The sequence below is a fragment of the Onychomys torridus genome, chromosome 7, assembly GCF_903995425.1.
Source record: "Onychomys torridus chromosome 7, mOncTor1.1, whole genome shotgun sequence".
NCBI lineage: Eukaryota > Metazoa > Chordata > Mammalia > Rodentia > Cricetidae > Onychomys > Onychomys torridus.
This window is the reverse complement of record NC_050449.1, coordinates 32,247,355-32,260,899: the sequence shown is the minus strand read 5'-3', so window position 1 is coordinate 32,260,899 and position 13,545 is coordinate 32,247,355. Positions and strand designations below refer to the sequence as shown.

General features: G+C 37.5%; 1 protein-coding gene and 1 pseudogene across 1 annotated transcript; one reads left to right on the top strand and one right to left on the bottom strand.

The window, feature by feature from the left end:
* Nucleotides 1-3,839: 3,839 nt before the first annotated feature.
* LOC118587836 (olfactory receptor 143-like) lies at nucleotides 3,840-4,802 on the top strand. Its single transcript, XM_036193936.1, has one exon. The coding sequence runs from the start codon at nucleotides 3,840-3,842 to the stop codon at nucleotides 4,800-4,802; it is 963 nt and encodes a 320-aa protein (XP_036049829.1).
* Nucleotides 4,803-9,597: 4,795 nt separating this feature from the next.
* LOC118587544 lies at nucleotides 9,598-10,456 on the bottom strand (annotated as a pseudogene).
* Between the last annotated feature and the right edge of the window lie 3,089 nt (nucleotides 10,457-13,545).

The window sequence follows — 13,545 nt, the reverse complement described above, 5'->3', positions numbered from 1 at the left end:
GGGAGGCATCCAGGCTGTGGGACCAGGACCTGTCCTTAGTGCATGAGCTGGCTGTTTGGAACCTTGGGCTTACACAGGGACACTTTGCTCAGCCTGGAAGGAGGGGACTGGACCTGCCTGTACTGAATCCAACAGGTTTAAATGAATCCCCAGGGGAGTCTTGGCCCTGGAGGATATGGGAATGGAGGGGAGGGGCTGGGGAGAAGGTGGGTGTAGGAGTGGGAGGGGGGAAGAGAGGGGAACCCATGGCTGATATGTAAAATTAAAACACAAATATAATAATAAAAAAGAAAAAATGCATATCTGATGAGAAGCATCTATGTACAATAAGTAAGTAACACTAAAACCTCAATCACAAAGAAACAAAACAGTAAGACATGGGCAGAAATCTAAATAGCCTAGAAAATATGGGCATGAATCATCAGCATTTGAAAAAAAAAGAGTAAACTGTACTTAAAATTAGCAAATTATAGAATTAAACAATTCAATATATTATATCTGTCAGAATGACTAACATGAAAAAAATCCTAATTCCAAAATTCCATAACAGTGAAAAGGATCTAGAACAATGAAAACTTACATTTGCTTTTTATGAGATTTTAGAATGTGAGAGACATTTTGAAAGACAGGGTGATATTTTTAATTGAAAAATCTTCTAAAGAGATTATATTTTGATCATGTTGATCCCCTTCAGAAATTCTTCCCATATCCTTCCCACCTTCCTATACACCCAAGTTTATTTTCTCTTCTCCAAAAATTCCAAACCGAAGCAAACTAAACAAAACACAAGCACAAACAGAAACAGAAACAAAAAGAAAAATAACAAAAAATAATCCTCTTCTTATCTCAGTGTCCATTTTTCTCCTATATATTTGTATTGACTGGTTTGAAAATAAATGTGAGGACAGAAAACTTCCACATGAATATAGCAGCTTTACTCATGGTTGCCAACACCACCAAGATATTTCTCAAAAAGTGGGTCCATAAACAATCTGTAGTAGATTCCATATAAGGGAATTGTGAGGAACAGGGCTTGTAGAAAGGTGAAGGAGTCTTGAGGACACATTGCTAAGTCAAAAACTCAGTCTGCATAGGCTGGATACCAGGTGAGTCCAATGGCAGTACCAGGTGGAGGAGCTAAATTCCCAGTAACATGCAAATTCAGTGATTGCTAGGGATTAGGAAAAGCAGAGAAGGAATATAAGAAATACAGTGAAGTTCTAGGACCAGGATCCCCCTTTGAATGATACTGTGGTGCTGTATGCAGGATGCCCTGAACTTTCACACCTTGGAGAATCCTATAGCACAGAGTGCATCTTCTTCTTGATGTTCTCTGTTAGCATATATTGACTGTGTAAAATAATGGTCTTCAGGATGGAATTTAATGGATGTAAATAAAGTACTTTAACCATCTTTGTCCCCACCCCACCCTATCTTGAATTGAGCTTTTGCACAGAACAGGAACCATGGTATCTCTCTGAATCTAACATTTCAGTTGACTTGATCTGCATTTCCAAGCTGTTTCCTTCAATTTTCAGAATTTAGTTCTATCATGCATCCACAATCTATTTTCTTTATCCACTCATTGAGTTCTATACTTCTATCTGGTTCAAATACAATGAAGAATTTCGAGGAACGTGGGTCTGCAGGTGGAGCTTTTGGACACCAGGAGTGACATAGCAGGATCACATGGGGCTCTATTTTAAGCTCTCCTGGAGCAATCTCCACTCTCATTTCCATAGTGTCTGAACCACTTTAATATCCACCAATTCTGTATAAGGGAAACTTTCCCTCAAAATCCTAGCCAGTTGTGGGTTGTTTTTTTGTTTTGTTTTGTTTTTGTTTTTTTTGACAGACATTCTTGATGAAGTGAGACAGAATCTCAATGTTTTTTGGGTTTTTTTTTATTCTTTTTTGTTTTTCTTTTTTCTTCCTCTGGCACAAAATTTATACAAATCCACCTGTTTCCAGGATTATAGACATGAGACTCCATGTATGGCTTCAATGTATTTGATTTACATTTTTTCCTAATGGCTAAGAAGAGTGTATTTTTTTCATATATCTATTTCATATATTTTCATATATGTAATTTTTCATATATTTCATGTACAGCTATTTGCAATTCTTTATTAAAGACTAGCTTTTCAATTCATTTGCTCATTGATTATTTTGCTTGCTTATTTTTTGCAACAATAGGTATCAAAATAAAGGTTTTGTGTATGCTAGGCAAGCAATCTTTCAGAGTGTTTCAATTCCAGCTCACACTTGCCCATTTGCTGAAAGAATTTTTCTACTTTGTTTTTTAATACTTTATATATTTTAGATATTTACATATTGTCAGATGAATAGCTGTCAAATGAAATGTTTTTCTTCTATTTTGAATGCTGTCTCATTATCAATTATTTTTATTGTGCAGATACTTTTTAGTTTTATGTGATTTTATTCATTAATTCAATTGTTTTCTGTACTCTTGGAATCTTTTTCAGAATATTATTTGCTGTGTCCAGATCTTGAAGAATTCTTCTTTAGTGATTTTGAAATTTCAGGTTTTATTTTAAGGACCTTGGTACATTTCTGAATTGGCTTTTGTACGGAGTAAGATATGGGGATCTAGTTCCATCTTCTGCATGTAGATATCCAGTTTTCCCAACAGCATTTCTCGAAGAAGATGTCTTCATCACCATAAAATTAGAGACATTTTGCTGAAACTTAGAGGACCACTGATGTGTGCACCAGTCTATCTTTTATCAACTGTATTTCATAGCTACAAAGAGGAATATGGAGCTACCAATATAAATAAGTTGGGGGGAGTTATAACCTTTTGGCAGCTTTATAGATAGTTTACAACGTGATTTAAACTCAAAAAGACTTAAAGTGACTTCTCTATTATTTAATCTGTTATTAAAAAATTTCCTTTGTTGAATGTTAAAGCATTGCATATTTGATAATAAAATCATAAAGGAGTGCAGGTTTTTCTATTGTAAATGGAAAAATATTTATATCATTTGTTTTCCTTGAGTAGATTTGTTCTTACACAGTAGAAAAATTCCCAAAGGTCAATACACAACTCTGCCCTGGGAACTAGGTACTCCTAGAGGGAAATTATAAATTGAGTAGTGCTTTGAATCCCCAAAGATTCAACATTCAGTTTATGGTATCTATTATAAACAGGCTCAAAAATTTCTACCATCAAGGGGATCATGCAACCTGGGAGGAAATCACAAAAGTGAGAATAATTTTATGTGCTGGTCCATTTAATGGACTGTAATTTGAGTGAGGTGATGTTCGTAACTTCATATTTTTTTCTGTCATGTTGGTAAGTAGAAAAAACTAGATAAATTCTCAATTACAAATTGTGTCATTTTGCCAGTGTACTAGTTTTAGAAGGTCAGAGATAGATCTGCTCTGACTCTGATGAATGTTAACTAATTTATCATTAGAAATTGGGAAGCAAGAGCTCTTGTACTTCAACAGCAGTGGAGCATCGTGAATAAAGGTAAGCCCTGAATGACCCATGTTTTTACAATTTCCCTTGAAATACAAAGCAATATAAATCGTGGGATGCAGAGCAAGCCACAGGATTATTACTTCTTTTAACCCAAACCATTCATTAGTAGAGGCTAAAGAATGGGAAAATTTATCAGCAACATTCCTATCAGCATTACTTCAGGACAGAGTCACTCATTGTGGGTGGGGGATTGAGAAAATGTGGTATTGATGTTCCTTGGATGCCTTGCTGTTTTTCCTTAGACAACCCTGAGATTGTAAAAAATAAACTCCAGCTCTTTCTCTGAGATCATGTTGCAGCAGTCCTTGTTAAGGTCCACTGGTTCTGATCCATGTTCCTACAGATGCTACACATGAAGCAAATGGATACAGAGAATGACTCTTCAGTGACTGAGTTCATTCTTGTGGGATTAACAGACCAGCCTGAGCTCCATCTACCACTGTTTGTCCTGTTCTTGGTGAACTACACAGCCACTGTGGTGGGAAACTTGAGTTTAATGAGTCTCATCTGTCTGAATTTGCATCTTCACACACCAATGTACTTTTTTATCCTCAACTTGTCCTTCATTGACTTCTGTTATTCATTTGTTTTTACCCCCAAAATGCTGATGAGCTTTGTCTCAGAAAACAACACCATCTCCTTCAGAGGATGCATGGCTCAGCTATTTTTTTTCTGCCTTTTTGTTAACTCTGAGTGTTATGTGCTGACAGCCATGGCCTATGATAGGTATGTGGCTATCTGTAGGCCCCTGCTGTACACAGTAGTCATGTCTCCCAGGACTTGTTCCCTGCTAATGCTTGCTTCACACTTAATGGGGCTCTCAACTGCCATTGTCCACACAGGATGTATTATCAGGCTCAAGTTTTGTGATTCCAAAGTCATCAACCACTACATGTGTGATACATTCCCCCTTCTTGAGCTCTCCTGTGGTAGCAGCCATGCTAGTGAGCTTGTGAGTTCTGTTTCTGTGGCTATAGTTGTTGTTGTATCTAGCCTCATTATTGTATCCTCCTATGTTTTGATTCTTGTTAATGTAATTCATGTGTCATCATCTAAGGGTTGGTCCAAAGCCGTGAGCACATGTAGTTCTCACATAATAACGGTTGCCCTCTTCTACGGATTTGGTCTGCTTGCTCACATCAGACCATCATCTGCAGAGTCCGTGGTTCAGAGGAAATTTTTTTCAGTAGTTTACACTTTTGTGCTGCCTTTGCTGAACCCCCTCATTTACAGCCTCAGGAACAAGGATGTCAAACTTGCTGTGAAGAGAACACTGAAGAGAATCACAGTCTGAGTGAACGAGTGGGGTTATTGACATCATCCATGTCTCCAATTAGGCTCTTTCTCTTCACTTCTCTTTCCTATCAACTTCCCTCTATGATTCACTTTCCATCTCTTCATTTTTCTTTCTATAATATTTTTAAAATAGAAAAGGAATATTTTCACTCTAATATCTTTTCTTCTTTCCCCATGAAATGCATTTATATTTTGTATTTCCATGTATACTTCATGGGCTTATTCATGGTCTGGAGACCTGTATAGTGAGTGTGGCTCCAACTTACTCCTGTATCCTGTATGAGAAAGAGACCCTGGAATGGTACCTTTTCATATTTTTCCATTATTTATTTATTTAGAGAATTTCAATTATGAGTTTTATATACATCATTAATAACTGACTTCCCTCAAACTTCTCCTGTGTTTCCCCAATCCTGTCTCCAATTCATGACCTCTGAGTTAAGTTAATATATATGCACATATAACAGTATAGATTTGCACATATATTTAGTTTAGTCGGTGTTTCTTGTGCTTATATACTTTATGGCAACTGTTCAGGATCATATAACCTATCAGAGAACTCATTCCTGGAGAAGACTGAGTTCTCCTTTTCTCAGCAGCTTTTATTGCTTATTGCACTTCATCTGGGGGTGGGACCTTGTGAGGTTTCCCCTATTCATACTGACATGGCAACTGTTGCTATTGTTGTTGTTGTGAAGGTCTTGTTTAGGGAGCCATATTTTTTGAGATTTTGTGGGTACAATTTCCTGTCATATATAGAGGACACTATCTCACAGCAGACATCCTGGTCTTCTGGCTCTTAAAGACTTTTCAACCCTCATCCATGATGTCCTCTGAGTCTAAGGTGTAAGAACTATAGTGAGTGATGTATTCATTGGGGATAGGCAACCCATGATTATTTGTTCTCTGAATTTTGGTCAGCTGTGTATTTCTGTAATGGCCTCCATCTGCTACAAAATAAACTGTCTTTAATGACTGTGAGAGCTATACTTACCTGTGGCTATGACTATTCTGAATGTAGTGAGAAATTGTACAGTTTTGGGAAATGGACAGCAGCAAGTTCTCCTCTAGGGTCCGTAGATCCACCAGCCATTGTTATTTGGTTAGGTTTACAGTATCGGGCATCAATTCCTTCCTACTATGCAATCTTTAAGACACTTAGACAGCTGTTGGTTGCTCAGAAAACTTATAAGTGCTATCATTGCACCCCGGGGATATCTTGCAATGGCGGGCATTGTTGTCATTCTTAGGCTTTAAGCTGGGTAGGACTCTCAATTGCTTCCCCCTTTTCGGCTTGTACAACATCCTTAGATGCTCTGAGAGCCAATCCCCACAAAACCTTCAGTGCCAAGCATGGAAGCCTTCCTTTGAGTTGTTGTGCAAGGGAGTTGAAGAAACTCCCCCCAATAATTTAGGCTATTCCTGTGGCCTTTGGTTGCCACCCCCACCCCACCCCCAGGATTTCAAGGCAAAACTGTATTGCTGAGGACATCATGCTCTTCAGAAACAGAACTTGGAGGAAATGAGGTGGAACTTTTATCTTCTTATTTTAAACTAACACTATCAACTGTTTTATTTTTTCCCTGGTGTATTTTATCCATCCAAAGAATGCCGGGAAGTTGATTTTTTTCCCCAAATATATTGATCTCTGTTTTGCTTTCTGAAAGAATTCTGCAGATCCATTTCCTGTTTCAGAGTATTGATTACTTGTACTTACCTTAAAAGAGAAAATGGGTGACACAAGTTGTAGACTGTCAACTCATCAATACTTGGAGAATTTTTAGTTTTTTAATGATATTTCTTATTCTGTGTTTTCAGCCATGTGCCTTTAATGATACTATATATTTTTTGGACTAATGTTCAATTTTTACAAATATTTGAAGTTGGATTAAATTACCTTTCTGCCCATGATTTTCTTCAAACCCAATTTATATTGCTATGATGAACTGATAATTTGTCCTGAATATAAATGAAATTATCATTAATTTTGATCCATGGATTCTTTCTGTGATTGCTTTTAAAAGTTTCTGGCTATTGAACAAAGCATTGTTCATAATACAAAAAGTTGCTATTTTTCTTATTACATGATGAGGGTTCTCTTACAACAAAAGGTCTAATGGCAAAAACAAACCACAGCTTAAAGTATATTCCATCGATCAGATATATGCTTATCCATGGTGTTAAGATGGGTAGGTGGTGGCACACGCCTTTATTCCCAGCACCTGGGAGGCATAGGCAGGTGGAACTCTGTGAGTTCGAGGCCAGCCTGGTCTACAGAGCAAGATCCAGGATAGACACCAAAACAACACATAGAAACCCTGTCTCAACAAAACAACAATAACAACAACAACAACAATAACAAAGATTTACTTAAAGCTACACAGTTAATGGTATGAGAACATATAGGTGGCATGCCTTTTGAATCTCAGGTTTTTAAACATTGTGAATTCTATGAAGGGATAAAAGTATAGAAAGAATATTGTGACAGAATATGAAGAACTTCTTCAGAGTTGTTTCATAATGAGTCCAAAAATAGGCATTTGATGTGCAAGGAAACATCAGCAAAAATGTCTCAAAGGAAAGAGATTATCTACAAGGCTTTGATGGCACATTTAAGAAATGCTCATTTTCACATGCAGGATTGGTTTTAAATTGAAGCAAGCAGGGTGAGCTGCACAGAAACATTTCATTGTCTTTTCAGATAAATGATGCTTTTTCTGGCATGACAAGCCTGAAGAGTTTTGCTAAAGACCTTTTTCCCAAGGCATGCTGCTCTTTCTTTAATAAACAGATGCTTAAGAAATCCATTAGAGCCGGGCGGTGGTGGTGCACACCTTTAATCCCAGCACTCGGGAGACAGAGGCAGGTGGATCTTTGTGAGTTCGAGGTGAGCATGGTCTACCGAGCAAGATCCAGGAAGGGCACAAAGCTACACAGAGAAACCCTGTCTCGAAAAAAAAAAAAATCCATTAAACATAATGCCTTTATTTAGATGTAAAATTGATTTATTCATAGTAAAATAATAGAAAACTATATTTACACATATTATACAGATGACATTGTCTCATGTTCATCGTTATCTTTGTTTCATTGTTTTGGGTATTTCATACGTGAGTACTATATTATTTATTTCATTTCCCTTGTCCATCTGCTGTTTTTAATTAGAATTTTCTATATATGAGAGGGAAACAGAACCATCAAATATTAAACTAAGGTTGCTTAAACAAGACCTAAAATAATGATATGACACCACCAATTGACAGGCCAATGTGGCTAGGAGACAACTCACAAGGCTCTAGAAAAAGAACCATAGGCAATTAATGGTTGCTGAAAGGAGAATCAGTCTTCTCCAGAAACAAACCCATGATGGGTTATTTTTATGTTCCGTACTTTTCCACATTTGTTGTTTAATTTAATTGTTCTTACTAATAAAATGCATTCTTTTTTGCATTTTCATAGATGTACATGATATATCCTGATTACCTCAATCCTCTACCTTTAGAAAAACTCTTTGTCTCACACCCCTTCTATTAATCTCTCTTCCCTACAAACCCCTTTCCCTTATTCATAACCTTTTATTTTAATTTTGAGGATCAATCCAATTTAATCCATACAATCCAGTTTAAAAATGAGGAATAGATCAAAAGAAAGAATTCTCAAAAGGGAGTTCTCAATAGAGGATCTCAAATGGTTAAAATAGTATCGGTCCATTAAAAAAGAAGGAGTAGTGATAAAACAGGTCCTCATGTTATTCTGCTATTTTCTTACATCAGTTCCTATTCCTCCGTCTGCTGCAAGAGAAAGCTTCTCTTATGATGGCTTAATCGGGCACTGATCCGTGAGTATAGAAGAATATTATTCGAAGACAATTGCCATTTTTTCCTACATTTTTCCTCAACAGAATTTGGTTTTGCCCTAGGTCTCTCGGCTATCTAGTCTCTGGTCCTTGGTCACCAAGCAGTGTTGGGTATGGGTTCCATCTCAGTGAGTGAACTTTAAGTTAAATCAGACAATGGTTGGTTACTTCCACAAGCTTTATGTCACCATTGCTTTAGCATATTTTTCAGGCCCAGAGCCAGACGTTACAGGAAGAAAGAGATGGAGAGACAAAGAGACAGACAGAGACAGACAACTCTAAATAGAATGTCTCCATCAAATCCCTCCCATCAGAGCTTTGGGAACCTAGCAAAAGAGGAGGCAGAAAGAGTATAAGAGCCAGAGAGGGTGGAGGACACCAGGAGAACAAGGCCCTCTAAACCAAATGAGCAAACGTCATATGAACTCAAGGTACTGAAGAAGTAAGCCTATGCCCTGCATCAGGTCCTCTGCATATACATTATATGGCTTCCAGTTTAGTGTTTTTAATGGGACTCCCTCAGTGTGTGAATGAGTATAAAAGAAGCCTGTTCTTTTCTAATGAGAGACAAAAAAAGAAAAATGAAATGGATCCAGATAGTAGGGGAGATTGAGAGGAAGTGGGAGGAATGGGGGGCTGTAATTAGGATATATTGTGTGAGAAAAGAATTGATTTTCAATAAAAGGGGGAAATAAATAAATAAACAAGTTGACCTATTATGTAAAACATTTTTAAAAGAAATAAAATTATATCCCTTTCTCCCTCACTACCTTCCTGTTATTCTCCTTTGAACTTTTCTCATTTTCAAGTTGATAACATAATTTTCTTTGATTAGTTACATGCATTGGTAAAATGTAGATACTAATAGTACTCATGACACAGAATGGTTTGCATATTAAAGAAAGCACTACAAATTATTCCTTTCAAACTGGTGCCTTTATAAACAAAACCAAAATGAGTAGATGTCACTATTAAAGTTGCAGAAGACAACTTGGTCCTCAGTGTAGACTAGGATGCCCTTTAGTGGGCCCTTTGAAGCCTGATTCCCCACCCTTTGATGTCTTCATGCTTGGCAGCTTTTTCCAAGTCAGATCAATGAGAGATGCATTAAGGGTAGGAACAGTGGAAGGCCATGCCAGTGAGCTTCCCATCAGTTCTGTGATGAATTTTCCTTAGCAGCCTTGGCAGCACCAGTGGATGTGTAGATGCATAGATGATGTTCTGAGCAGCCCCACAGCCTTCACACCACAGCCTCCAAGAGGGGCCATCCATAGTCTTCTGGGTGGCAATGATGGTATGGATTGTGGACTGGAGTCCTTCCACAATCTCAAAGTTCCCATGGATGACCTTCCCCAAAGAGACTAGTAGTTGGTTCAGGAAGCATTGCTGACAATCTTGAGTGAGTTGCCATTCTTCTTGTGATTCACAAACATGGAGACATCAGCAGAAAAGGCAGAGATGATGACCCTTTTGGTTCTACTTTCAAGTGGGCCTTGTTTTCTCCATGGTGGTAAAGATACACGAGGCTCCACAACATATTTGGCATCAGCACCACCCCATTTGATGTTGGTAGTATGGTGATAGCCTTCTGGTCGATGACAAGTTTTCCATTCTCAGTCTTAGCTATGCTGTGGAACTTTTCATGGGTAGAGTCATACAGGAACATGTACACCATGTATTTGAGGTCAATGAATGTGTCACTGATGGCAAAAATACCCATTTGGCCAGAGCTGAAGGCAACCCCTGGTAACCAGGCAACCAATATGGCCAAATCCATTCACTCAGACCTTCATCATCAGTATCATAGATTAGGTTGGAACTACGTAAGAAGATGATGCTGGCTCTAGAATGGGAAGGTATAGAGTGTGCCAGCTCTTAAGACCAACTTTAAGTCAGTCTTCTGTGATGTTTCTTGAGTCTCAGAAGCAAGAGTTGTGTTGTAAATGTAGCTATTTTGGCTAGGCTCCCAATGATCAGTTTATCTCTGCACCATATCCTCATTATATTAATAGGTAATTTCAATTTATAAGCAAGGCAAAGTTTATTTGAAATGATATGAAATGTAATTCAAAACTTGATTAAACTGTGTGTAAATAGACAATAAATTTTAATACATGAGAAGGAAAATCGATAATTTCAAATATAACCGTATCTCAAGTTAACATACCAAAGCAAAAGGAGCTATTCTGCTGCTCCCAGAAGTCATAGACTTTTCAATAAGAATCCCAGGGCCAGGTGCAAAATGCCTTCTACAAATTTTTGGCTAGAGAATTCCAAGAGGCTCCAAAAGGAAAACACGGTATTATGATTATTACTCTTGGTTGCCTACCATAACTAGATGGAAAGATCTTATTTCTGAAGACACTGCAAATTTTGGATACATGACACAGAGAATTTGAGTTGGTACTGAGATACAAACTCCTTCCTGACTGGCTAGTTTTCATCATTTCAAAATGTGTGCTTTGCAGGCTGCTGGCTAGAAAACTCAGTGAAAGCCGAACTTAAGCATTGACCATGCCTACTATAACAATAACCTGCCAAACTGGATATGTCCACTGATGCAATGATGGAAAGGATATTAGAATAATAACCAACACTTAGTGATTTGATTTGATGACTGCTTCATAAGAAATACTGTATCTCTGGTGTAATAAACCTTTTCAAATGTTTATTATGAGTGAGGGAAGACATAAGCTTTAAGGACAACAGAATACCACTATTTACCTAATTGAATATGTGGTCAAGTCATCTTGTAATTGTTCATCCTTATACCCATAGACTAGTGCTTCTCTCAGCCTGAGACAAAGAAATCACTTTTGTCAGGGGCTTATAGTTAATACAGAGACTCATATCTTGTCAAAGTATTAAGAACATTTGAATGATGGGCTCACAACCCTAAATGGGACCTCTGTATCACCTGCTTCTGAAGGCCCAGGGAACATCATAGGAGAAAAGGCAGGGAGGTTTTAGGAGTTAAGACAATGGAGAAGAGAATCACAACACTCTGTTCTATGTAATCATCCCTACAAGTGACACTGTTTCAAATATTGATTATCACTTTTTAAAATGATTAAATTAAATTGTGTTTAAATAACACAAGATGTCTTCTATTTCTCTGAAACACTGAACTTTGAACTGTTCAAAATCATTTTTTTTCAATTTCAAGTACTTCTAAATATCAAAGCAAAAATCTAATTACCAGAAAGCTTGTACCATGTTGGAGTAATCTCACTGCAACTATTTAAGAGGCCACTGATGATGTCAGCTAAAAATGAACAGAAGTATCTATATCTATCCTGGAAACAAGTAGGTCAAGGCTTCTCCCTGAAAAGATGACACCACAGGAATGCTGGCCTTGCCTTCCACTAACACAGAGGAGGTGTCTAAGGCTGGAAAACATCCTCCTTCAGTACAGAAAGAGATCCACCAGAAGCCCAAGCTACCTCTTGCCCACAGTGGACATTGCCCCGTCAGTAACTGGTGCAGCTGCTGTGAAGGTATATGACTTTGCTAGGGCTATAATGATGGCTTAGTTGATGACATTCATCTTGTCCTTGCTCCTGACAGGGCCAAAGTGTGATGATACATCAGAACTCCTTAACCTTAGCCCCGCCAGATTATTTTCTAGACAATAATGCCAGCACAATAACCCTGAAATTACAATGGATACAGGTCACTCATGATAGGTATGTCCTCCATACCTTAATGTTTGCTGGAAAACTCCATCTTAATATTTATACATGAACGGGAAAGGGTAAGATCTGTGGAGAGACATACCTGAGGCCTTTCATGACAATCACATCAAAAATCAAGAATTGTCAGCACTTTTAGATGATGGAATGAACTAGTTGTGTAAATATACACTGTTCCATGGTCAGATAAGCCTAATTACTTCCAGGAACTGAGCTAGGCTATTTGCTGATTTGTTTTGCTTCAGGCTATAATGCTGACTGCAATATAAAACTAAGACCACACTTTATATGCTGTGCCTATAGCTCCCATTCACTTCCTCTATTTAATCACACACTTTAATGAATTCATGAATAAAAACAACTGAAAAGACTCTAGGCATTCAGAATACCTTTGTGAAATTAAAAATGTTCAATAATCTTTTCATCATTATAATAAATAGAAATGCTTAATTCTCTAGTACCACTAACTTTTAGCAGATTGAATTAATTTTTTAAATGCATCATTTTTCTACTTCTGAAGTTCTAAGTCAAATTTCTTTTTAAAATATTATTAACATAAATTATATACTTTCAGGGCTGAAAAGATGGTTCAGCAGTTAAGAGCACTGACTGTTCTTCCAGAGGACCTGGGTTCAATTCCAAGCACCCACATAGCAGCTCACAACTGTTCATGACTCCAGTATCTGACACCATCACACAGACATGCATGCAGGCAAAATACAAGTGCACATAAAATAAAAATAAATAAATTATTTTTAAAAAATTACACTGTCATGGTTCATTAACCCCTAAGCATGATACATCGTCTATCATGCAGTCATTTTCTAAAAAGAGACATGTTCACTCCTGGAGGGAAGACAGATGCCTGTAGTACTAAGAAAGTTCACAAAGCTCATTGTCTTCACAATATGCTGCCTAAGAATATAACATCAGTATACAGAATGAGGAGGAAAACAGATTCTTCAGGGAAGCCAACTGAAAGCTGGGCTGGGATATTTACTGAGAGAGCTTAGACACTCACTATCCACACATCTGTGGGTCTCAGGGGACACTACAGAGCATATCTCCTGTCCAACACAGACAATAAGAAAGCATAATACAAGGGAAATAATAAACTGTATAAAAGTAAAACCTTACTCCCCTAACTTAAATATTTCCATTATCAATTGGAAGCTAAAATTCTAGAATAAGAA

Bases quoted from the DNA above. Each gene is read 5' to 3' on its own strand.
- LOC118587836 (XM_036193936.1), top strand. From the start codon at position 3,840: ATGTTCCTACAGATGCTACACATGAAGCAAATGGATACAGAGAATGAC.